The sequence below is a fragment of the Gadus morhua genome, chromosome 11 (genome assembly GCF_902167405.1).
Source record: "Gadus morhua chromosome 11, gadMor3.0, whole genome shotgun sequence".
Classification (NCBI taxonomy): domain Eukaryota; kingdom Metazoa; phylum Chordata; class Actinopteri; order Gadiformes; family Gadidae; genus Gadus; species Gadus morhua.
In genome coordinates, this window is record NC_044058.1 from 12,960,936 (window position 1) to 12,988,558 (window position 27,623).

The 27,623-nt window shown below is 44.1% G+C and overlaps 1 protein-coding gene across 6 annotated transcripts in view; it reads left to right on the forward strand.

The window, feature by feature from the left end:
• ptprub (protein tyrosine phosphatase receptor type Ub) overlaps positions 1 to 27,623 on the forward strand; it is a 134,819-nt gene that overhangs the window by 26,332 nt on the left and 80,864 nt on the right. For all 6 annotated transcript variants that reach the window (XM_030371048.1, XM_030371049.1, XM_030371051.1 and 3 more), the window contains exon 2: positions 10,039 to 10,170. In XM_030371048.1, the coding sequence (XP_030226908.1) occupies positions 10,039 to 10,170 (132 nt within the window). The remainder of the gene's footprint in view (positions 1 to 10,038; positions 10,171 to 27,623) is intronic.

Here is a 27,623-nt window from a genome sequence, read left to right on the forward strand (position 1 = left end):
TATGGTATATTGCCCTGCTAGGTTCTTTCTCAAACAAGAAAAAACAACAAGGACGTCTTAATAATAATAACAACAATAATGATATACAATCATAATAATAGTGAACAATAGGTTGTTCTCCTATTAGGGCTATTCTGAGAGGTTCTATGCTCACTTTATGCAGCCCTCCCCCCAGTCCAAAGCTGTTGCTGGATACGTGAAGGGAAGATGTTCTGAAGAGGGTTTAACTGACCGGCTGGCCCTCATGGGCCAGAGTACAGCTGCTGGAGTGGCTGCAGCTGTACTCTGTGGCTGCCAGCTTGCTTTGGCCTTGTTAGTAGGGGTGGGAATCTCTTGGCACCTCACGATTCGATTCCGATTTAGAGGTCAACGAATCGATTCTAAAACGATTATTGATGCATCTCGAAGCACTTTTTTTCATGTACATTTCAACAGATTAATTACCTTATCTAATACTTTATTTGAGAAAAAGCTTTTGTCACAAATATGACTTTCTAAGAACAATGCAATAATCAATGCAGCTTGCATTACAACACACTATGGAAGTAGGTAAAAAATAAACAGTTTAAGTTTTCTTTTCTTTCCAATCTTTCTTTTCTATGTCATTAAAGAAAAAGCTGCTCTTAGTCAATTATAAGAATAAGAACTTGTTCTTCATTCTTGTGTTTGGCTGTGGGTTTGCATGCATGCTTTGTGTAGGCTGAATCGCAATCGCGTCCAGACAAATCAGATTGGCCAATACACATTGAAGATAAATTAAATAATTTTAAAACTACTCAATTTATCCTTCTCTGTCGAACAGAATGTTGCAAGAGGCAAACAAATGTGAAAATAAAAAAAAAATATTTTTTATTCCGATCATTAAGTTATCTGAATCGAGACGGAATCATTCTACACAGAATCGCGATGCATCGAGGAAACGATTATTTTTCCCACCCCTACAGGTTAGTGCTGAGGATGCCACCTTATCTCATATTGTGGAGACCAGGAGGACAGAACACATCCGTCACGACCAGACGACAGGTGGATGCACATTAAGTCAACACTGGGCACATGCCAGCTACCTGATAATAACCCAGAGAAAACTTTTCGCCTCAAACTAGAAGATGGATTGAAGGTTGATTTCTTCTTCGGCAGCTGCCAAATTGGTGCCGCTTTTTATAAATGTATTCCTTTATGAAGAGGTATTACTGAAAAGAGCAACTGGCATCCCTCTCTATATCATATCAGGATGACAGATATTAAGCTTGGCATCTTCTATATCTGTCTATCTACTCTGTGGCTAAATAAGTGCAGTGTCCAATCTAAAGGTTCCTACCTTAAGACGAGCCGTATTTATGTCAATAGGCCTTTCAAAGATTAAAGAATATCTTTATTAAAAATATTATCACTTTTGAAATGTCATACGCAAAAGCCATTCATTTTTTGCCGGTAGTGATATCTGGATGATTTAAGATAAACTGAAGTTGTCCAACACTCATAATACTCTCAGAAGCTGCATTGATTCCCCAGGAGTGAGTTATATTGATATTAAATGAGGCTCTTCAGTTTGATGAGATGTTTTTTTGTGGTCACACATCACAACACAATAAAGAAACCATTGATCCCGCCTGAGGTCATCAGCGTTGTTCTCAAGTTTTATATTTCAACACTTTCTTAAATGGAAAACTAAATAAACCAACCCTTTCAAAGTGCTTTTAAACCATGATGAGTTACCACATAAGCAACACAAAGAACCTCCCATCAAGACAAGATGTTTCTTCAGTTAAACTTTAAGTGGTTTTCAAGTATCCATGGTTCAGCCTGACCTAGTGGAGAGCCTCAGCTCTATGTTCTGCCCCCTGTAACACGCCTGAGTGGCTGTGCTACAGGAACACAGCCACGGGATACGTGCCACTCTTGGTGGGAATTGTTTCTGGAATGGAATCCACCAGATTCAATTGCTCCATTTTGTTCCTGGTTAATGCTGACAGCATACCACTCAGAACACTCATCCCGGCTCACAGTCAAATTCACTCTTGTTTCAAAACTTCTTGCATTCTTCATAACTAAAATAAAATAAAATAAAAATAAAAATAATACTGTAAACAGAGTATTGACTGCCATGTTATCAACTAAGAGGTAAAAACACCCCGATAAGAAAAAGGCCATTGCTGGCTTTTCCCTGTGTGACTCAGTGAAAGTTAAGCCTAAGCACATTTTCCCATATCTAAATCTAACTTGGGCATGAATGGGGGTGTTTGGGTCCATTTTTAAACCTCTGCAGCTCCCACCACCCGCATATTTCTTACTTGGCTCTCTATCCACATGTCTTGGCAGACTATCTTGGCAGACCCCCCCCCTGGGACCCAAGTTCCCCTGGTGATCAAGTGAGCCAGAGTAGAAAGCTCCTCCTAGGTGCTTCCCATACTCCACTCTCTGCACCCTCCTCCTCTCTTGTTTATTTCTGTCTGTTTGGATGAATTAGGACTTAGCAGCGGGGTGCCGGTAGTCTCCTACCGTCAGGTTCTCCTATCGTCAGGTTCTCCTATCGTCAGGTTCTTCACACATACACTGTCATATTTTATACCGCATGAAACTTCACAGTATTTCCGTCGAGTCTACGGGACACGCTCTCAGCCATCGGTGAACAAGAATATGAATTCTTTCCAAACGGTTAAGAATATTATGAAGATTATAAATTAATTCCATATGGGGACATCCCAGGAAGCTTCACGTGGGACTTCAAAGGGATGAGGCTGAAGTGTGGCTAATCTCTTTCAAATCGTTTTTTTGTTCTTGTCATCTCCTGCTAACATGACTGGAACACGGCCCGCTCCCTGTCCTCCTTTTCAAGCGGCTGCCGTCTTGCCGTCTTGCCACTCTTCTCTTCCCCTCGCCTCACTGGAATTCCAACCACCCCTTAGGATCCCACTGATCAACAACCAAGAGAACACTTATGCTGCTACTCCTCTGTGTCCAGAGCGATGCAGGCTAAAGCATCAACACCACACATCTCCCGCCAGCCGCGTGCCTTGGATAAAGCAATGTCCACCGGGTGACCGGTGGAGTGTCAGCCGTCTGTAATGGAGCAGGTCTCCTGAGTAGGAGTTGAACGTTTGACATTTCTAATTCTGTCTGCCTTAAGGGCAACTGAACTTGGGAGTGCGTCTTTGTGAATAATTTTCTGTCTCCGGAGCACTGCGTTTCTCAGGGCAAACCTTTTGAAGTCAGGTCAGCTGACTGGAGGCTGGAGCAATCGGAAGTTCGCAACATCGCAACAGCAGACACCATGGATGATGTCTGGGTCTGTTTTTTTCCGGATAGAAGCAAATCTGCTGGTCCCAGCTGCAATGAAATGGATGCACAGCATCACGCTGTAGACAGGTGGCAGCTGCTGTGGGAAGTTAGTCCTTAGCCAACCATACAGCAATGTCCTCATAAGAGCAGCCCTTATGCTGGGTGAGTGGGGTTGGAGGTTTAGAGGGTTGGAGGTTTAGAGGGTTGGAGGGATGGGGGTTTAGAAGTTTATAGGTTTAGAGGTTTCGAGGTTTAAATGTTTGTAGGTTTCGAGGTTTCGAGGTTTGGAGGGATGGAGGTTTAGAGGTCTGGAGGTTTGGAGGTTTAGAGGGCTGGAGGGATGGGGGTTTAGAGGTCTCTGGGTTTAGAGGGATGGAGGTCTAAAGGTTTAGAGGTCTGGAGGTTTGGAGGTCTGGAGGTTTAGAAGTTTAGAGGTTTGGAGGTTTTCTTACCTTGAAAAGACCAAATGAGTCAGCTTAACAAGTATTAGAAGGAGAGAAAAATGTAAAAAGGTGAATGAGGCGACCGCTTTAGTTCCCATTTCGTTTTTTATTGGCTAATAACATGTCAAAAGCATTCCATTATTTATGAAATGCTGACCTTTATGTGTAAAGAGATTGTGAAGAGTTTTTTTCTTTTCCGGCAGGTAGTGTATTTATTTTAATCAAGGGTGTGGGTGCATGTCCATTAAAAACACACAGAAAGGATTTGTAGGTTCCGAAGTTCTCTTCTCTCTTCCTCTTTTTTCCTTACTGACTTCCTTGCAGAAATTGTGACAAATATTGAAGGACACGTTAGATTGCCTTCGTCTCACATGATACTCAAAGGAATAATGCAAGAATCGCAATTGGAAGGAGTGTTGTTGCAAAATTCGCACAATTGCATATTTTGCTGTAAAAAAAATATTTTTAAATATAAAATACAATAAAAAAAACAACGCATAGTGCCAGCAACAACACTTTTCCTTCACCACAGTGAGAAAAGCATTTCCTCTCTGGTGTAAGCAGCATTGTGTTTGAGGCTTTTTATTTTTAAAGTGCTACCAATGAGCATTCAGAGGGAGCAAGCGACTGGGTAGGTGGTCTAACAAGATGGAGCCCTGATGTGTTTCCCGTGTGGGAGGGAAGGACAGTTAAAATGTATAGTCATATAGATGCATTTGACCAAACACAGGTTGTGTTGCTGTGTTCGTTTGGTGAGTTGAGCAAACAAAGGCCTGTATCTCAGCAAGCTAGCCGAGGGTTGCACGTTTATACGATACCCGGAGTTCACACAGGATCTGTATTCGCAGGTGCTGCTCTTAGAATACTAGACAGACATAGAATACTTTGAATCGGAATTACTCAGTAGCAATTACTCAGGAGTAATTGCAGTTAAATCACACACACGCATAGACACACACACACACAGACAAAGACACACACACAGACGCATACCTACACAAGTATACACAAAAACACATACACATACACACACAAGCACACACCCCATTCACTGAGCTTGAAGGTCCTCTTTAATGTGAGCTGAATTAGCCTTCGGACCCCATACGAAGCAGGGTTAATACCTTGCTATGAAAGAGGATTTAGAAGTTGATTGAGGTTGATTATTTCTAAGGGGTCTTTTGGCTAGTGAACCCTAAATGGCATGTTAATACATACGCTAAGGGTGTAAGCGTGTGACGTGAAGCAGTCGGCTCCCTACTGCGAATCGCAGCGTGTGTTTGCCGATCTGGTCCGATCAGTTTCAGCCATTGGAGGGAATCCGATTGGTTCCATCTGCAAATGGTAGCTGGATGTCAGGCGGGGATGAGTTCAGGCAACGCAACTAGAGCCTTTTTAAAAAAACTAAATAAATAATGAGTCTATATCAAATATAAAATGGAGGCACAGGAACGTGAGGAAGAGAACCTACTGTATAGTTAACGGGAGTGATCGTCACTGTCATCGCAACCTCGCCTCACCCTTCCTCAACTGCCAAGAGCAGAAAACACACAGATGATAAAGCATGTCTCTTCTCTTTTGTTCCTTAGAGAGAAAGTCAGTGTGTGGTCTTTTTCTCTCTCTGTCTGCGTGTCCTTGAATCCCCCCCCCCCCTCCCTGTGATAGAGATGGTGCTTAAAGAAAGGAAACCATGCTGATTACTGTTCTGGAACATCTACAACTTCTGGAAGCTTTCAACATCAAGCGGCCACGCGTGAAGGGAAGCCCGTACCTTTTATAAAACCAGTGCAGAAAATAATAATTTGCAGAAGAAAACTGCCACCTGGATATCAGTAGGCTGTATTTCTTTTCTCCACACCCTTGTTACCCACCCACATCTGTGTACTAAACCGGCACCAGCCCGTAACACAATCAGTTATTTGACATTTTTCGTATCTATATCCCACTTTCCTGAAGAACATTCGATTTTTTTCATCTACTACTTTACATAGCCCCGCTGCTGCCATTATGCTCCGACGTTTCCCTTTTCAATCAACTTCCTGGTCGTCCCGCGCCTCAGCGAGGTGTTCGCCACCAGGGGTTGAGTTATTAACGTCTCGGAGGGGAGAGATGATTTCATTGCGTATTCAGGAGCTGCGATGGATGGCTTACAGAAGTCGCCAGGGGACTGTGTGGAGGAGAGCCTCACGTAGAGAATAATAAATATATAATATATATATAATAAATACACTTGTCTCTTGCCTGATGTACTGAGCCTCACTGCAGCAATGCAAATCAGCCCCCTGTTCTCCCTTAACGGCCTCCTCCTCAGTCGCTCCCTCCTGGATGGTGCTATATGCTCCCTCTCTCTCCCCCCTGGATGGGGCTAGATGCTCCCTCTCTCTCCAGACTGAGATGGGGCTATATGCTCCCTTTCTCTCCAGACTGAGATGGGCTGTCTTGGTAAAGTGGTGCTCAGGTGTGGTGAGTGTTCCCACAGAACCGCGAGCTCCCCGGCCCCTGCAGGAAGCTGATGCTATCAGCGCCTGCACATCCTGCTCCATGGGGTTCATTACCACCCTGGATCCTGATAAGGAGAGCCGAGGTCACCGTGACATTCCAGCGCTGTGGAGTGTGGAATGGAACTTGCATATTGTGCATTTTCATTATTTTATTTTCAAAATGGCTGAAGAAAAAATAATATCTTTAATAACTATATCTTATTTTGGACTTTACTATGGTAAAAGTGTTTGTGTGTGTGTGTGTGTGTGTGTGTGTGTGTGTGTGTGTGTGTGTGTGTGTGTGTGTGTGTGTGTGTGTGTGTGTGTGTGTGTGTGTGTGTGTGTGTGTGTATGGTCGAAGGGGGGAGGGGGGGTGTGTTTTTAAAGGGAGCAATTCATTGCAATTCATCTAAGTGGTAAAGTTCTTGACGTAACTTCCCTTTAAATCAGCTTAGGCTTTTGACACACGCAGGCTTAAATGCGGGGGATAAACAGAGATGCAGGAACACCCTAATGAGATAGCAGAGCACAGGAGGCACAATGCATCCCAAAGTCCAATGGGGAGAACTTCCATGACACACATTCCTGATTAAATTCATTTATAACAAGTAGGGTACACTTTTACACACGTTGCCTTGCCTTGCAGTGGCTGCCTGGGGGCTGCACGAGACAAGCTGCCTAAAAATACTACTTTTGTTCATTCATTTATACTACCAAGTTGTGGGAATATACTATTCTCGTTTTTATCTTGTATCGCTGTGTGTGAGTGTGCCATTGGAAGAGATGGTTTATATATTGAATATGTTTACCTTTGACCAGTGTGTAAACGTATAAACTTTACCACTCTGCAAATGGATAACTTTTTACCACCAGTGAGTGTACTAGTAATCTATACATTTTACCACTGTGTAATCTGTACCTCTCACCAGTGTGTGATATGTAACTCTTACCATGTGTAAATGTGTAACCTTTTACCATGTGTAAATTAATACAATTTTAACAGTGTGTAAACTTGTTACCTTTGACCAGTGTGTAAATGTATACCCTTTTAACAGAGTGCACAATTGCATTGGAAGTTTCTGTAGCTCTTATTGCGTGCACGTTTATTCCAAATTAATGACATGGAAAAAAGGCAGTGTTATAAATCAATTAAGCCTAATTTAAAAAATGTATATATTTGTCTTGCTGCACTTACACAGTAAAAATAAGTGTCTGTGATCTGTTTCAAAGTCTGCTCATAGACCACCAAACCGGGGGACAGCGTTATTAATTCAATTACATAATTTGTTTATGAAGGAAAAAAAGTAAAATGAAAAAAATATTTTGCATGACTTTATTCTATTAAGAATCTTTTGTAATTTGCAAATGAAAAGCTTGCCACAGATGCAATATCGGAGCACGGCACGCTGGGAAGTCGTTATTATTGCATTATGGGGCGGCGGCCTTCCCTCATGAGCTTTCTTTGTTACTCTTAAGGCTTCCAAACTGAACAGCAGACACCAGGTTGTATCATTCATAGAGCCGGTCCGTGGGGGACAGTGATTTGATGATCTCTCCGGGGGACGTCCCCTAACGTACTGCTTGCTTGCTGCTCAGAATATGAATATTATATTAAGAATAGCTTTCTTCATCTCTTCGTGAAATGCATGTAGATAACGAATTATATATAAAATAATAAAAAATAATAAAATAATAACAAAAACATGCTTGATGGATGTGAAATATATTGGGTGCTGTATACAGCAATAAATATAACTGTAATGTTAGGTGTAGTGTTAAGACAACACATTTACACGTCACCCCTCCACAGCTAATATATAGGCAATTAAAACATAAAATAAATCTATTCACGTGCTTAGTAGAGGCTTTGCCGAGACAGGGGAAATGAGAGATATGATCTTGATTGGTTTTCTCTGTAGTGCTTGCATCTCCTGGTGGTACAACCCTAGCCCACCTGAACGACCTGACATAGGTTAGGTAGGTAGTCATTCATCTGTTCCCCGCAGACTGCTCAACGTTACACCAACGCTGCAGTTGGAAAACGCTTAATTAGCCTTTCATGTATGTGGTCAACTCAGGACATCTCAACTACATTGGATGTTGTGTGCAGAATGTTATTACCTTGACAGCCAATGCAACAGAAAGAGTTTGTTTATCATCCACAACGACTAGAGATGAGTCTGACCTCCGTCGTGGGAAGGCTCGGTATCCATTTTGTTGCGGAGATGACATTCCCCGGCGTAGCGGGCCTCACTCCGATTCTTAGCGCCGGGGAAACGATGAGTCTCGTGGAGGAGAGGAGTTCACGGCGGGTTCCATTTACAGACGCGGCGGGGGATAATAAAGTGCAAGCGGTTGGATGTGTCAGGTGCTGTATCTCCCGCTCGTCTTTTAGAAATAGATCCCAGTGTGAGACAATTAACCCCTGGCCCCCGAACAGCGGATCTGGGCGGCAACCGCCCCGCTCAGGGCAATACATCAAACCCCAGGAGGAGCAGCTACCCCCCCTCTCTCTGGGCCGGCTGTTGCTGCTGCTGCTGCTGCTGCTGCTGCTGCTGCTGCTATTGATGAGCCGGTCTCCTGGGATGTGGAGCTCCGGGTCTCTTGATTCTACCTCGGAGGGTGGTGATGGACGGGGGGGAGGGGGGGACGGGGGGACGGGGGGTAGTGTACATTGGATTTAGTTGTTTTTGCGTCTACTTGAATAACTCTGCAGCGTGTGGGTCGGCGGAGCAGTGGTTTATATATACGCTCCGGTTCTGCCGGCTGGTGTGTGAAGAGCATGGGACCTGTGTCCTTCACTTCACGTCTACCTTTAATATGTTTACCCATTTGGCCACGATTACGCTACAGACCATATAATATATTTATCCCTCATATTAATATGACCTATTTTGGAATGCGATATTAACATAATCCCGATAAGGGTCCTGAGGTTTGTAATCATGTTGATGGATGGGTGGTGGTGACAGGTGGGGACACATTTTGCTGCTCGTCCGCGTGGCATCACGGTGACTCAATTTATTTAATGGCAGATTAGGGAGGAGGAATTAACAGCAATAATAAAGCGGGAGACACAAGGTGGGGGCACCTTCAGGTCCCATCTCTGATTAACCCCGTCAGTAGTTTGACGACTCTGCCCGACGATGTCCACCCGACTGGACTATATCCGGCCCGGCCGCCCGAACCTCCCGCAGTTTTGTTGCATATTGCTCGCAATGCAGCTTATGTGAGAGATGGCAACAGATGCAGGAGCAGCTGCAGAAACACTTTATCCACCGCCTCAAGGGGCACAAAGCTACAGCCATTAGATATAGGGATAATTTTTTTAAATTAGTTTTTTTTTGCGCCTGGAATGTTGTGCGGTTTGTGATGTATTATAATAATGACCGTGTTCCCCACGGCTATTACTATTTGATTTGGCCCAGTGTGTATGCACATTAGTTTGTGTGTTGTGTTTGTGTGAATGTCTGTGTGTGTCTATACACATTAGCCTGTGGGTTGTTTTTTGGTGTGTGTGTGTGTGTGTGTGTGTGTGTGTGTGTGTGTGTGTGTGTGTGTGTGTGTGTGTGTGTGTGTGTGTGTGTGTGTGTGTGTGTGTGTGTGTGTGTATTTGCTTTAGGGTGTTTCTGTGTGCAAAGCTTTAGTGGGTGTTTGGGTTTATTGGAGCTCATTTGATTTGTTGTCAGGTGAAAGCGCTTCCCCGTGTTTCATGTGGGGAGATTCATGGCAGTCTTCCTGAGCAGCGAGAGCAAAACGTTACGTATTTCAAGCACACGTGCATTTTTCCCCCAGCCGTACCTCTTCAATAATCCAAAGTGTTTGTGTCTCGACTTTAGCGGCCGGCTGCACCTTTGACGAGGACTCTGACCCCAACCTGTGTGACCTCACCCAGGGGGAGGAAGATGACTTTGATTGGCAGCTCTTCAGGACCCACAATGCACCTCACGCCAGCGCTGACCTCCTACGGGGTAAGAACACTGCTCTCCCATTCGTCGATAGTTACAAGATAGTTTATGCGGTTATTCAAGAGGGCGCTCACTTTTATTTGGCAACTTTGATATTCATCTGTTTTGAGATAACAAAGTTAGTGTTGTGTGGAGTTCTGTTCTCTAGAATGAGTCAATAACTAAGGGCATGAACTCCTAATAATGTACAAAAATGAATATGAAGAGTCTTGGTTGATCAGTGGTGAGCGACTGACTTAAAAAATAACGCTTGATTTCAGAGTTATCATTCCTCAACGGTAACACTTTAAAAATAAGGGTACATTGACCATTAACAAATAATAGTTGCACCAATAGTAGCAGTGATAGGCATTATTATAGTTATTATAATAACTAACCCTAGTCCTGAAAAATACATAAACAATAAATTAAAGGATTGGAGATAGTGTGCCAGTGCAACCAGAGCACACTTATTACTACAAGAAGGCCATGGCCATTAGGGAATAGTGGAAAGAAAGATTCAGCAACACTGCTGCCGTCCTCGTGTGTTTATTTAGCGAACACAAATTAACCCAAAAAATCACAAAATCAACAGTCCCCCATCTCCTGAGAAACCCCCTCATACCTCCCACCCACTCCAGAGATCATTGGATGCTTAGTAAACAACATTTACCCTCCGGGGTCCCTCTCACCTGCCAGACATACGGACGTGGTGCATTAGCTGCTTCCTCCTCTCCTAGTTATTAACTCAATCCAAGAAGAAAAAGACAAAGACCATTTTCCATCTTCCTCAGTGGGTGTCGCCCATGGATCCTCCTCCATTGAAGCTCTGCAGGTGCATGACTCCGCTGGGACTTAGCATTCCTGGGCGTCCGTCCGCTATAGCTGATCCACCACTTGATCAACGATGAGCATTACAGAAGGAAGGAGACGGCTAGGACAACGATGGTGTGCAGGGGGGGGGGGGGGGGGGGGGAGGAGAGAGAGAGAGTGAGAGAGTGAGAGAGAGAGCACTCATGTTGCATATCTTTAAATACTCGATAATGATCTTGATCCCTCATTGCAACATGCCTCTCAGAAAAGAATCGCACCAAAATTAGATAATAGATAGAATACGCAACATGACAAATACACAGAGGACACATAAGAGGATTATAATGAGGCAACCTAAAGATGACACGATGTAATAAACCGAGCAGGGGATGATATAATTACGTGTCTCGTTTATGATTAAATATTAAACATTTACGGTCCCTCGAGGTGCACCTCAAGTTGAACACGGAGGTAGATTTCACAAGTGTCAACTCCCCTCACGGAAAATAATTTCTCTAAAATGCAGGCACGAGGGAAGCGTCGGGATTTATGGCTATCCGATTCCCTCTTGTCTGCAGGCTCACATCCACAATAAATCCTTCACTGATAAATCTTCCACCTAACTCTTATCTTAAACTGTTGGACTGCCCTCTGTTCACCTTTTGTATCATCAGCATTCAAGTCAGAATCTCCCTGCATGCCGCGGTGCCGAATCAGGTCAGGCGACAAGATAATGAGTACTGTTCCCTGTGGGTTTAATTAAAACCCGCTGTCACAGTGGGAAACATTTGTGGCTATCTTGGGGAATTCAGTGAAACGGAATAACGCAGGTTGGATTCAGCAAATTATGAGACTCAATGTAATTGCTCACTGTTGACTAACTGTAAAGAGAAGGAGACATATAGTCAATATGATTTGCCATCACTGCTTTGTTTAGTCTCAGGCGGGAGGAATCCTTCAGTTCCGCTCCATTATGACTTTCTCGCGGTGTAAAATACGCCACGGGCGATATTACACACTTTTATTTTACCCTTGCCTAATCCCCGCTGTGTTGACTTGTGCGTGTGTATCACACTGGGACGCCCACTATCAGTCATCTGGGCCACCGAGGTGGGGATAACTTGTGTTTACGAGATAAGGCTATTTACATTGGGCCAGAATTAACTTTCTGCAGCGGAAAATTGGTATCAGGGGAAGATTAGTAAACACAGCAGAGATAGCGGCGGAGCGGCGCTCCCAGGAGAAATTAGAGACGATGTTTCCAATGAAAAGGGAAATGTGGCTGCAGGAGGAAGACTAGAGGGCCTGGAACGCAGCGCTGCGCCCCCCGGAAACATTCTCCCACTTAAACACTTTTTTTTTTCTCACGAATTTGAATTACATATCGCGAGTCCCCGTTCTGTTCCTCGCGTCCCTTTTCTTCTTTAATTAGACAAGGGTTTCCCGGGATGCTGACCTTGCGGAGAAGGATGTGTCTGTGTGTCGAACTTCTGCCTCTCTCAAACGTGACGCCCGCAAGTGTTCTCGTGGCGGTGTTCGTAATAATCAGAGTCCGTCCACGACTCCATGTGGGCCCCTGGGAGAACGGCCCGTGAAGGCCCCTCAGACAAATGCATTTCAGAACCAATTAAAAGGAACATGTGTTTATTCTCCTAATGCTAGACTGTACCCATAATAATGACCAATACACTCTCAAACTCACAAAACTCCTACGAATAAATGAATAAGTTAAGAAGTACAAATTAGTACGGGAATAAATAAAACTATAAGATAAAATGTAATCCGAGTTCTGCCATGCGAGCAGAAAAAACATTTGATTTAAAATAACTATTATTATTACAGCAAACTTGGCTGTATCTCCGCAAAGGAATTCGGCCCTGAGACTGAGCAAGGAGCCCTTTATTTTCTAATTAGTGTCCTTGGTAGACATGTGGTCCCTTCGTCTGAAGTGTTTAGTGTCTGGAGTATCTATGTAGTCTAAGGCCAGAGGGTGTTTGTAATATTGCCGTAAAACTTTGTTTTTGACCTGTATTACCCTCATCAAAGTCTGGGGAATAGAAGAATCTCAAAGCTCATGTTGTATTTGTTCTGGCAGATGGCCAGACCCCCGTCCTGTTCAGACAGATTCCCAGCTGATCTGGAGCCGGACTGGCCAATCAGAACCGTTGATCAAACATTTGAGGGGGGTTTGATACGATGACTGAACAGAGAAGTGCCATTGAGGCATTTTCGTAACCAAGATGGCTGCAACTGATGTGTGAATGGACCGTATATTTTCTCTAAAAGAACAACAAACAATGGCATTTAAGGCTTTTGTTGATAAGAAAGTTGTGATAACTGTTCCTCTGACGATTTGATAAAAGTTTAATTTCAGCTCAGCACTACGTCACACATTTCGTTACTCTGATTGGTTGCAAGTCTATCCAATTGCGTCCACAGGCATTTTGGTCTGCGTCTGTTGATAACATCCCTTGGTTCCAGACTAATTTGCATTTGTCGGCTAGCAGAGACATACTGCTAGAGACTTATGCGATATCTTCTGATATCATTTCAGCCAGGGAAGAATGTGGCGACAAGGACTAGATTGTAGGAATTTCTCTGCATCGGCTACAGCCGCTGTATCCATAGAGCTGAGTTTGTAGATCGTCTTCATAGTCACCACCACCCACCATCACCATCCACTTATTATTTATACTACAGTCAACGAGAACAGATTCCTACAGAGGGACCATAATTACGAGTAGTAAGTGTCAGGTTAGATGAAGTTCTGGTGACACAATCTCACCGTTTACTGAGCCTTGTAGTTTAGAGGCAGTAGACCGTGACTAATACAGCCTCTCCGCCCGCTGCCTCATTTACATACGTACAGAAACATTGATAAACAGGAAAAAGGCTGAAACCGCCACAACATAAAACAGCCCGTTTGTGTGCGGTGGCTTCCTAATGTGTGTCAGTGTGAGGTCACACCTTGAGGGCCTGTAAACCCACAAGGTTGTTGTTACTGATGAGGGCTGAAAACATAATTAAAGCCTAGGCAGCACAAACAACACGCTGGTCAAGTCGACTTTCTATGGGAATCACCCATGTGGGCGCGCGCACACACGCACACATGCGTATGCATGTGTGCGTGTGTGCAAATGCATATGTGCCTATGCAAACAAACTTTCTCCATCGCTGTAACCGCCCTCTGGAACTATCTGCCGGTTGATATCAAATCAGCTGAGTCAGTTTTTCTTTTTTAAATAGGCTAAAAACATATTTTTATTTACTTGCCTACAGCACTTGATGCATTGTACTTCGTATTTGTGTACCCCCTTAATTTATGCTCTTAATTCATTTATATTTATTTTGTTTGCATTTTTTGTGTGTGCACTTTCACTGCACAATAATCTTTGGAACAAATATGGTTGGATTTTTATGCTTTATAAATAAACTCGAACAAACAGCCACTTCGTTGGTGCCGCTGGAGAGCAGAGGGGACGGGAAAAGCATCTCTTATTCTCTTATGCAAGTGGATTACAAAATGGACTGTTTACTCATGAAGATGTTTATTTATATCTTCCTCCTTGTCCTAGCATTACATCGGAAGGGTCTGATATGCGGAGAACGCTCCCACTTGCATGCTTGAGCGGACGAGGCCAGCGTCATTTCTAATGCCCACATCCCCGTAAAATAACCGGGAGCTTTAACAGTGAGGGAAGATTATGTGTGTGAGGCGTTTAAAGGTTTTATTTGAATCCTCTATCTTAACAGAGATGTCTGAGGAGGAGTACGATGTTGGTATTAATCATGTGGACGTTGCTGCTAACCAAAGCAGCAGAAAGGCTCTCGGACCGTTCTGAGATAACAATAGGCACGGTAGGCCCACGGCATACATAGTGGCACAGGGTCGAATATAAAGGCAAAATTAAACGTCTAGGGTTAAAAACAAATAGAGATACACACATACGTCTCCATTCCCCCCGGGAGGATGCTTTACCCTATCGTGTTGGCAGTGACGTGAACTTGAGGTTTGTCTAACTATACATGTGGATCTTGCACAAATCAAAACTGGTGCGCAATTACTTACCAGCAGCGTTTGAGAGGAATATGAAATGCTTATTGGGCAAGCTCCGCAAATTGATACCTTGTTCAATTTCAGGTTTTTGGACGTTGGATACTCTTGAAACAAGTAAATGTGTTGTCACTAACACCCACTCTGATTGGTTGAGCCCCCGCCGTGAATAAAGCCATCAAGGAATCACTCCTCTTCCTCTATGACGTAATTTCCTCAGTCTCTTAGAATCACTCCTTCCACTCCATGACGTCAGTTCCTTAATCTTAATGAAGCACTCTCCTCCCACTCCAAAGTTAATCAGGAACACACATAGCCACAAAGACCTGTTAATCAGGAACGTACAAAGCCATAGAGACAGGTTCATCAGGAACATCCATGGCCATAGATACATGTCCATCAGGAACATATATAGCCATAGAGATAAATAGCCTTAGAGACATGTTAATCAGGAACATACATAGCCAGAGAGACATGTTCCTCAGGAGCATATCCATAGAGACATGTTCATCAGGAATATACATAGCCATAGAGAGATGTTCATCAGGAACATACATTATTGCTTCTGGCCATGTCATCACAAAAATAAAATCATTACCATTCTGAATGTCTTGAAGAACAAACACATTAGATTTATTATCTTTGAATATTTCAGCACACCAAGTCCTTAAATAACTAATAAGGTGTGCTCATAATGCGCCGGTATTTACAAATCCATATTGATCCTGTGCACAGTCTGTATTTAATCTCATATCTGCATCCAAGCATGCAGAGTTACGACAGAGCGCGAAGCAGCAGAGTCACAGATCAAGCCATCGTAGATCTGGGGAAGGCACAGCGGGCAGTCAGAGAAATAATCACTCCCTGGGATGGTACTGCAATATGTGGCTCCTCATAAGACCTTTTGAAGATGGATGATAATATAATTACACACATAGCCACACACGCTGCAACCAAGTCGGCTGGAGCTGGGTTTCAGTTGGAAACATAATGAAGTAAGATCACTGGTTCTGACTGGAGACCCAACTTGAAAGGCTCGTTGGTCTGTTTCCTGGTTCTCCTCCCCGGTAAACAAACACTTGTTATTTCCACCCAGATATTTTTTTGAAGATTTTACACACAGTGGAAACAGGCCGTGTTTGTAGGTGAGAGCGCAGTGTGCCGGAGAGGAGACAGCAGGGGATAACTAGCATACCGACATCCCCCCTCGGCATCCAGCTCAGGTCCTGTGCCCCATCCTGTCTGTTTGCCGGGTAGACGGACTGAGTGTGTAATGAAGTACGACCCGATCTCAAACCCACGCACTTCTTGGGAAGATGCCATAGATACACTGTCCAATTATATTGGATTTTTCATGTGCTTCATTATGCAAAATCAATGCACAATTTTGGGGTCATTTTATCAGCCGATTCAAAACACACATCTTGTGAAGGTCGAACCCGCAAAAGATTTTCGGTTTGTATATCATTGCCTTTTAAGTAACCCTGTCAACCTACATGATTGTGAATGTCAACTCGGCCTTGTATCTAAATTCATGTCTTCATTTAGTCATTCTCTAGGCCTTTTAGGCTGAACTAGATTTGTTTTGCTGCAGGGTCAGAATGGTGCATTCATTACGATCTTGTTGCTGACTTGCTGTTTGAATGGCAGGAGCCTCCAGTGAATACTTGAGTTTCATTGCAAGGTAGACGATTTGCTTGGGGTAAAGTGGAACACGGCTTCATCCTCTGCTGGGAGTTGGCGCCGTAACTCATGCAAACGTATTTCAGCCCCTCCCAAGCCCTGGGCGCTCAGTCTCTCCGGAAGGAACAGGAAACCCGGAGGTGTCCCCGGAACATGACGTTGCATAAAGAAAACAAACACTCTTAAACCAGGAGCTTACCTCAAGGTGTACAATGGCGTTTGCGGACTTGACTGAGGTTCAACTGAGAGAATCGGTTTGGAATTTATTAGACGAATGGGGAAGGTTGAATCGTACTGAGATTATAGTAAATGTTGTAGAAAATACTTTTTGTTTCTTTTGAATATAGTGACGGGCCTAAACCCTCCCTGGCCTCACCTGACCTCAGACATTTCACCCTCCCGCTGTTTTTACTCTTTCTTCCCCTGCTCATTCACTTACCTGACTCCCAGATGTTATCTAATTCCGGGTCATTAACATAATACCTCTCGTCGTGCGCTGCACATGGCCAGTAATTGATATGTAGGCCTGCTCCTGGGTGGGGCCATTTGCATTAAATTGTGTTAACTGATATGATAATGAATATGAAAGGCCTGATGCAAGCACAATGGCTCACTGGAGATGGATGGAGATTTGAATTATACACAATAAGTAATAAATTATAGCAGGTCTCAACGGTCCACAGCTCTCCCCCTATGGCTGCTTGTCCGTGCAGTGGAGACAGCCAGATTGCCTGAATGTGAAATACTCTACATCACATCTGGCATCTCTTTACCTTTCTGCAATAGCCTGGCTGTACTCCAGCAGAACCTTCTCCATCCATATGGCCTTATTTTTCAGAATCCGACAGAGGGATGGGAATAGGTCGGCATTTATGAGCGATAATAAATTTGGCATAAAGGAGGGTTAAAAAAGTTAGTAAATTGTTATTTGATTCATCTGATTTAAGTTGCAGCGATAGAGATAGAGATACCATCTTTTCTGAACTCTGTTTAGTTTGAACTCTTCCTCCTTCTCCCCCTCCTTCTCCTCCTCCTCCTCCTCTTACTTTTCCTCCTCTCACTTTTCCTCCTCCTTATCCTTCCGCCTACTCCTCCTCCCTCTTCCTCTTCCTCCTTGTCCTCCCTCCTTCTCCTCTCCCTCATCATCCTCCTCCTCTTCCTCCTCCCTCTTCTCCCGCCTACTCCTCCTCCCCCCTAATCTTCCTCCTCCTTCTCCCATCTGCTCTTCCTCCTCATATTCCTCCTCCCCCCTACTCTTCCTCCTGCTCCTCCCTTCTACTCTTCCTCCTACTCCTCCTCCTCTCCCTACTCTTCCTTCTGCCTGTTCCCCCTACTCTTCCTCCTCCTCCTTCCTCCTTCTCTTCCCCCTTGCTCCTTCCCCCTACTCTACTTTTCTTCTGCTCCTCCCTTCTACTCTTCCTCCTCCTCCATCTATTAAAAAGCTTCTCAAGCTCCATCGGTGTAGTGGAAATTGGACCACTGTGTTCTCTATTAGGGCATATTATTGATGAGGTTTTATAAAGCACTTTGCTATAAAATGGACATTAAAGTAGGGTAAAACATAGCTAAAAGTGTGTGTAATTAGTGTTTGAGTTCATTAGGTTCCAACAGCCGCTGTCAGAGTGCAGAGTTCCGGTGTGGAAAAGGGTTTTATGCAGATGTAAAATGCAATCTGAATAATTATTATGTGAATATTGGCTTTATAATACCAAATTCCAAGGCCAATCAATTTCAGAAATACACTAACATATGGATTTTTGTGTATTCAGACAGTCGTATCCAAGTTCATATATATATATACTATATATATTTATTCACTTTATTCACAGGGTTAGATCTGAGTATGAGAGTGAAATCTTAAAATATATTCTAACCACATCCAAAGGGATGCATTTAAAAAGCATGGACTTTATGTTCAGTGATTTCTTATCCTTTTGAGTGTATTAGCTGGCACCAACAGATCTCTGAAATATATTATAAAAACAGAAATATGTTGCAATCTTTAGATTTGGTGATAATTGTTCATGCTGCTACCCACGTTGCGCTAAATGAATGATTGATGGAAAAGAGATGATTTGAAAACCAATTTTTTTTTTTTGCGAGGAACCACTTTCAGGTGCATTCAATTATAAGATGAAGTGGCTTGTATTTAGCAACATCATAAATTGTTTGTATTTATTGTAAATTCAAATACTTTTTCCACATGGCTTTAGCACCATGCTGATCTGTGTGAGCAGAGTGAAGAAGCCGTCTGCTCACACGTCAGTGTTGATTGCAAGGAGTTTAATTTTTTTGCCCAAAAGCGGTTAACCCTAATTTCATTTAATTTAGGACCATGCTCTCGGCTGATTGGCTAATGAATGTAATCCAGTGAAGCGGCCTCATTGCAGCGTTGGATGTGGATCATAATCTCCGTCCAAAGTTGTGAGAAGAACCATTAAATAATACCGTTCAGGGGGAACCATTGTGGGCCCTAACGTCGACATTGTCCTTTGCTTGGTCTCTGCTTCGTCAAGGATCTTTCGATAAGTCTTTCCGATTTACGTCCACTCTCAAAAAGACAAAGAATGCGTACGCAATGAAATACAATAAAACACAATGAATCAAAGGTGTTCAAAGCGGTTCCTAATGTACCAATTCTGCGCACTCAGCGTTTAACCTCCGCCTCCAGAGTCAACTGCGCCGCGCCACAGGGACAATAGAGGCAGACGGGGTGGCCCACGGAGGACTTGGGGGACGCGTGTTGGGTAACCAGATCGAAGCGTGCCGGCCCCTCCCTCCCCCCTCCCTCCCTCACCGCAGTGAGGGAAGTCTCTCAGGAGCGCTCTGCACTGTTACAACTAATGACTGCTGGGAACGCTCCTGCCTGGAACTGTCTGCAGCCGTTTGCTCAGGCATTAAGATGGGAGGACAGGAATTCGGATGATGTGTGTGGATTACGCCGCGCATTAGCTCCTTCTGAAGAGCAGCAGGAGTGGCTGTGTGTGTTTGTGTGTGTGTGTGTGTGTGTGTGCTTTAAATAATACCCCAATGCAAAGCTGCGTCATTGGGAACGCATGCATGCATGCCCGCTGATGTTATTGGGAGAGTGGGGTTGCTTCTTTATAGAAGACGGGCAATAGCGCAGTCCGTTTTTTTTTGTTTACTTCTGGGTGGTTTATGGAGTTTGGGAGGCCTACGCCATCAAGAGTTTCCTGGAAGCCGTCCATCAGCTTTATGACGACAGCAGTGTTATGAAGTCTGCTCCCCGAGCTGCACATCTCCCGGCTGAGGGCTAGGCGCACGACGGAGAGCAATAGACGAAGCCATAATCGTAATTCCAACAAAACTCATATTCTTTCATAGCCTTTGCTCATAATGTTGTTTCTTTTCATTCCGGAGGAAACAGGATGGTGTCTTTTAATCCAGCTGGAGGGTAAACATTCACGTGGATAGGATTCCTTCAGGGGGAAGGAGTTGCTTTTTCTCATTTGGTGATTTTGTTCTCTTTGAGGTGGCAGGGAGGAGACTTCCATTTGGCTGCGCCCACATCACTTCAAAAGCCCACCACACACCCCACCTCAAAACCCGACACACACACACAGCTGCTTCAGACTGATTCGTTGGCTTCCTTTTGGCTCTGGGAAAATGCACACACACACACACACACACACACACCACACACACACACACAGACACACACACACACACACACACACACACACACACACAGACACACACACACACACACACACACACACACACACACACACACACATACACATATACACACACACACACACGCACACACACACACACACACACACACACACACACACACACGCACAAACATCCCCCTCTATTGCCTTGGCAACCCTCTGTGCGTAAGCGTTGTACTTTCAACTTTAAAGTGAAACTCTGATGGTCGTCCGCAGTGTATTTCTCCTCTATTCGTGTCCTCTCTGTTTCTCTCCCTTTCTCCCCTTCCCTCGCTCCTGCGTTGCCCACCTCACAGGGCTTTGGACCCCCCTTTCATGGTGTGAAGTCCTGTGGGGACCCTCCTGGTGTGATGTGTAGAATGAGTTGACATGGCACCTCTGTTCCGGCGGGGAGGTCGCTGCATAGTTAATGTGTGTACACATAAACAGACACCCGCTGGGCGTTAACAGACTATCCTGACCGTCTAGTAGTGGGGAGACTGTGGATCCCGCTCCACCGCAAGCACAGCGGTGGGCTCCAGGGGGGGCAGGGAGTCGGGTTCAGGGCCGCAGGGCGACCAGTGTGTGAGCGTGTACCTACTTGGTGTGTGAGTGTGTACCTACTTGGTGTGTGAGTGTGTTCCTACCACCTGGTATGTGAGTGTGTGTGTGTGTGTGTGTGTGTGTGTGTGTGTGTGTGTGTGTGTGTGTGTGTGTGTGTGTGTGTGTGTGTGTGTGTGTGTGTGTGTGTGTGTGTGTGCGCCCACCTACCTGGTGTGAGTGTGTACCTACCTGGTGTAATTATGTATGTACCTATCCGTTGTGCGAGTAGGAGTCTGCCTACCTGGTCTGTGTGTGAGTGTGTGTTTGTGAGTGTCTACCTACCTGATGTGAATGTGTGTCAAAATGGCTTGCCAGCATTTTTTTTATTTTAAATATCAGTTATAAGATGTGATCTTATTGAAATCACTATCGATCAGCATTGACTTGAATAATTTAGGATTATACTAAGCTAGTTGAAATGTTACACATTGCAACTACAACTATAAGACAACTATAAAAGAAGGAGTTCTTCTTCTTCTTTTTTTGTGTAATGCGTTAACTTGCTGGCAAATGCGCTTTAGGCTATTAGGCAGTAATCAAATGGCCCTGGAACAATTTCCACAAAATAAAACATAAAGTCCTATCTTTTTAATTGAGTTAGAACGGAAGCAAAGTAAAGCAGATATTTTAGCGGCATTCTCCAAACTTGATTACCGAAAGCACAGCACGTTTAACATTCCCCTAGCTCGGTCTTGCTATCTCCTGCTTCGATGGGAGGGCCAGATAGCCAAGATTTATTAGCCAAACAGCCAGATAATTAATTAGGAAGCAGGACTAGATTAATCCTGTTTTCACTGCTAAGTGTCTCTCACCTTCGTACAACACTGGGACTAACAAAAGAAAAGCAATTACACTAAGAAAGACTTCAGTTAGTTCCCAACGTTTAAGTGTGCATGTTGGTATACTGTAAGCTGTGGTTTCTTTGTGTCAATGTCATCGGTCTCTACAAATGGCATGCGTGTGTGTGTGTGTGTGTGTGTGTGTGTGTGTGTGTGTGTGTGTGTGTGTGTGTGTGTGTGTGTGTGTGTGTGTGTGTGTGTGTGTGTGTGTGTGTGTGTGTGTGTGTGCGACTGTGCGTGAATGCACGATAAGGCTTATTTTTTATAGTTTATAGTTGCTGGGTGATTCCTCTATATCTGACATCCTTGCAAATGCAATCCATTGCAATATTTCACTTTTTCACACACACACACACACACACACACACACACACACACACACACACACACACACACACACACACACACACACACACACACACACACAGCTCCTCCTGGGGCTCTTGATGCTGTTCCTCAGTGCGTAAAAATGGGTGGTCCTTGAGAAGACCCTTCCAAGGCTGCTCCTCACGGTCTCCCCAGAGCTGCAGACCATCAAGGCTGCTCCTCACACGGTCTCCCAGACTGCTCCTGGCTGCTCCTCACCCAGGCCCGTAGCCAGCTATCAGGTCACAGAGCTCCGGACCTCGGTCAATTTTGTAGTGATCAAAATAAAATGAGAAACTAAATACAAACAAAATCAGCGGTTGAGAACATATTCGAGATGAGCAAATGCTTAATTCAGTTTTGAGACTTGTTACTTTGTGTCCAACTTGTGTGACAACTGTTGGTGCTTGCGGGAGCTGAGCCGAAAACAACCCTAACCCCCTGAAACAAAAACTGAACCCCCGCAACTGGAGCCACAACTGCGCCCCCCCGCTGACCCCTCTGTTTTTCTAATCATGGCTACGGCCCTGGCCTCACCGTGTCTCCCAGACCTGGTAGCAGATGGTTGCTGAGCTTATTTTTGGTGAGTGTCTATTGAGAGACTCCAGTTCATGACAAACCTTTCTAAGCAGATGGGAAACTATCTGTAAGAGAAGTATATCAAGCAACTGATAACATAATATAACATATTAATTGTATTAATAGGGATCATATTTTAATAATATATTATAGAATACTAATATCTAAGTGAGCAGGAGATGTTAAATGCAAAAAATTTTTTGGATGAAAGCCCAACTCCATATTGCTTGAGAATATAAGTGGGCCCACTTCGTATGGGCAGTGATTCTGACGTCGTTGCAGACACAAAGATAGGGAGACCTTCAATAGATAATGCGCTCAATCTTTTATATTACCTTGTTTTGTATTCAATGCTAACGATTATAGGATAGAATATATAGCATATGTAATGTTCAGAACTGCAATCTAGAGGACATCTTTTGACCAGCGACATGGGCCAGTGATATGTACTGTATGTGTACTAGCATATTTGTGTGTCAGTGTTTCCCCTATGATCCAGCAGTGGCACAGCGCCGCCTCTGGATTAATAACGCCACTGCAGTCTACCATGGCACCATTATTAAGATTTGTATCATCAATTATGTCCACCACACACCCACAAATTATATTTTGTTTGGCGCCCCGAATGCAATTGTCTTTATTTAAAATTAATATATATTTATCATAGATGAACCCTACTGCACCCCCCTTAGTTGCCACCTTGTCATTGCTGTCATTGGATAAACATTATGGAAAAATACTGATGGCTAAATAGTGTTCTGTTGTAGAAGAATAATGATGATATTGTAGGTGGAATATGCTCATGATGGCTTGAGACTAAATGTAGAAAAAATTAGCACAAGTGACTAAATAAAACAAGTGACTAAATAAAAGAAAGCAGCCAACATATTTGAATAAGTAGAAAAGAAGCAACAGTATTAGGAAAGCCAGACAATGGGAAGGCTACAAAAGGCGGACTGAAAACAGTATTTGAGCCAACACCAATGCCCAACAATTAATCTCACACACTTAAACCATACGCATGCTATTTCTTGCCATGTTCAATTCTAATACCATTTAATTCAACCATTTCTGTTTGAATGTACCCGACCCTTCTTGAGTCAGTGATCGCACTAAAACCTCTGCGCACACGCACCTCAGCACTGTGCACTCAAACATACATCAGCATGCACATGCACATCCGCAACGTGAAAGCACACACGCATCAGCACCATGCACATCAGCACCGTACACACACAAACACACACAACACCACACACACACAACACACACACACACACACACACACACACACACACACACACACACACACACGACCCGTGCACATCAGCACTAAACGATCTGAAAGAGAAGCATCAGATGAGGACAAAACATAAAAGATGTATATCATAAATAGGAATCATATTTTAATAGTATAATATAGAATAATAATATCAAAGTGAGCAGGAAATGTTAAATGCAAAAATTAAAGATCTGGGGTCCAATTAAATACGAGTCCATGAAAACAGAATTATTTTCAGTGAGTTTGAAATAAATACTTGTAGTTTCCCCATGAGTTCTGTTATACTTTTGATGAAAGCCCAACCCCATATTGCTTGAGAATATAAGTGGGCCCGTTTCTTATGAGCAGTGGTTCTGACGTCCTTGCAGACACATTGATTCTGAGTGAATGAGTTTGGGTCAGTAAATGAGACCGTAATAATAATCTTTTATCCTACAGTTTTATATTCAATGCTAAGGACGAGCCCGTCCTTCATGCATTTAATGTTCAGAACTTTAATCTAGAGGACATCTTTTGACCAGAGAAGTGGGCCAGTGATATATAATGTATGTATAGCATATTAATGCATCAGTGTTTTCCCACTGATCCAGCAGTGGAACAGCGTCGCCTCTGGATTAATAACACCGCTTATTATTAATATTCTTATCATCAATTATGTTTGACCTAATTGTGGAAAACTATATAATAATTATATTATATAGTTAATAATTATGATATTGTGGGTGGCATAAGATCATGATGGCTTTAGACTGAATGTAGGAAGTACAAGAGAAAAAATAACACAACAAGTGATTAAATAAAAGAAAGCAGCCAACACAGTAGTAGAACAGAAGCTTATTAGGAAACCGGAAATGCTATTACTTTCCATGTTCAATTCTACCATTGTATTCAACCATTTCTGTTTGAATACACCCGACCCTACGGAAGTCAGTGATCACACTAATAGCTCTATAATGCACAAGCACATCGGCACCGTGCATGTGCACATCAGCACCTTGCACGCACGCACACACACACACACACACACACACACACACACACAAACATATAGAGAACCTCACACAAACCTCAACACTACTAGGGGAAACACTGAATTTTTAGTAGTGGCTACTAGCAGGCCTATCATACTTAGCTACTCTGCCAGCCTTACTTCCCTCTCTTGAAGAACGTTGGCCTATTCTGTGTAGGAAGATTGTGATAAGATAATGAACTCAGGTTATCTAACTTCTTTATTGTTCATCTTGAGAAAATGGTGCATTGTTGTACTGGAATAGAACCCAAATCTATTGAAACGGAATTCGGTCTGTACACTCCGCATAAAGCACTTTAGCGAGTGCCACTGTGGTCAAGAGTTCAGTAAACAATTCTCGACGAAAGACACCGCTTCCAACGCACTGAATGAGATACAGCCTAACCTCTCTACGCACTAAATCCCAGACACAGACAACAGACCTACAAAACAATAACATCCAAAATAAGCATTAAAGAAACAAAATGGGGACTGTCGCTCCCAGGCGCGGCCCCTGGACCTATAGGGCCGGAAGCTTGACTCCCCGTCCTCTCCATCCATCTGGTCTATTGTTGGGTGCAGACAGGCTGATGAGCACAGCCCGGGTGTGGAGGCAGTGATGGCCCCCGGGCTGGAGCTTGGCAGGGCTTTCAGGGCTGAGCAGCAGCACTCTTCGTGGCTGCCTAATGGCCAATGGCTTCCCCGATCTACCCAGTTTGGCAGGGGGGCTGTTTCTGATCGGCGTTTTAAGTAACGCTCTGACAGACAAAGAGCCAGGGAGATGACGAAGAAGTAGAAGTTGATTATTGGTAGACCGAAAAGGGGTTTCAGAAGTGGGAGATTGAGGATAAAGAGGCCGGGTGCTCGGACGTATTGATTGTGTTTAAGGTGGTTTACTGTAAAACTGAATCGTAACAGAGCCATTCATGTATTCAAGCTTTTATGGGCCAGAACTGTTTCGTTGATGGCTTTGTGGCTGCAGATCTATCGGTGATGGAGTTTAAAAACACCACAGCGATAAGTACTTCCTTTACACACAGGGTGCTGGACGTTTGAGATAATGGCCTTTTGCCTTGTGTGGGTTGAGCCGGGATCTCACTTCACTCTGCATCAGACGCTGGGCCAGGGCTATGGACGGCTGTTAGCATGCGGTTAGCCGACCCGCTAGTCCAATCATGGACTGGTTGACCCCTAATCTGTGACCACCGCTAATACATCCCACATACATCCCCACAAAGAATACTCACGAGAGAGAGAGAGAGAGAGAGAGAGAGAGAGAGAGAGAGAGAGAGAGAGAGAGGAGAGGAGAGAGAGAGAGAGAGAGAGAGAATGTGTGTAAGCAAACCAGAGATGAGAAATTGTGGAGTGAGGAGGATGTGTAAGAGAAAGAGGGAGTGGGCAGTGGGAATCCTTTTGCCTCTGACTCTCTTAATTACTTTTCCAACGTATTAAGGAGCAGCGTCTCCGGAGCCTCAAGAGTCTCCAGAGCCCCCTGATGAAAGTCGGCCCAGAGTCCGGCGTGCGTCCTCCGCCACCCCTGGGCGCGTGCTTCGTGCACTTTGAGATTCGCCGCCCTTCTTTATCCCAGAAAGCCCTGCGCTGTCAGGACACGGGCTTCTGAGGGCACATGATGCAGAATGAGCCAGAAAAAAAATTCCAGTGCGCTCGCAGGCTTGAGTGCTGTGGATCGATGGGAGCTTAACAAAAGCAGAGATAGGAAGGAAAAAAACATCACACCGAGCTGTGCACGGCTCTGGGAAAACGCCTTAAATTGTGGACAAATACTTTGTCGTGTTATGCCTATAAGCTGGTTTTTAGTTTGATGGAAGGTCGCTTTATTAGCTAGACTATACCACCATTGAGGTAGGGATAATATAATCGGAGGGAAGCTTACGCGAAAATATACATTAGATATAATATTGTATTGGGAATTAAATTACCACGGTAACCATTCCTACTTAATTTGATCCCATTTTAATATTTAGCTCAGACCTTAACATTGTAACTCAAATTATCTTCATATTAAACGTAGGCTCCACTAGCTCAACGTCTTAATATGACAATGGAATAACTGAACAATATAAAATATGACTGTGTCATAACCTTATTCTCAATATTGAATCCTCCCCTTGGTCTAATTGAAGTGTGAGGCAGGGCGAAAAAAGAAATAAAAAAAGGTGTAGCTAATAAAGACGTGGTTTAGAGGTGAGAGTGAAGGTCAGGCCTGTGTTGTCACGTGACCGCTCGTTCTAATGAGACTGAGTGTGACTCACCGCACACAAGCTGAGTGACAGTTAATCACACACACACACACACACACACACACACACTACACCTGCGTTGGAGCTGGTGGTGGTGGTGGGGGGTGGGGGTGGGGGGGGAGGGGGTTCTGGGGTAACATCTCTGACCTGCGTGTCTGTCAGAACGAGGTCTCTGTCGCCTGACCGGGTCTGACATAGATTTATGTGGTCGATGCCTCTGTCCTCGCCCTGGGTGGGGCCCCCCTAGCCCGCCCCCATCGGTCCGTGGGTCCATCTACACGTCTGTCTGTCTAGACCTCTATCTGACAGCA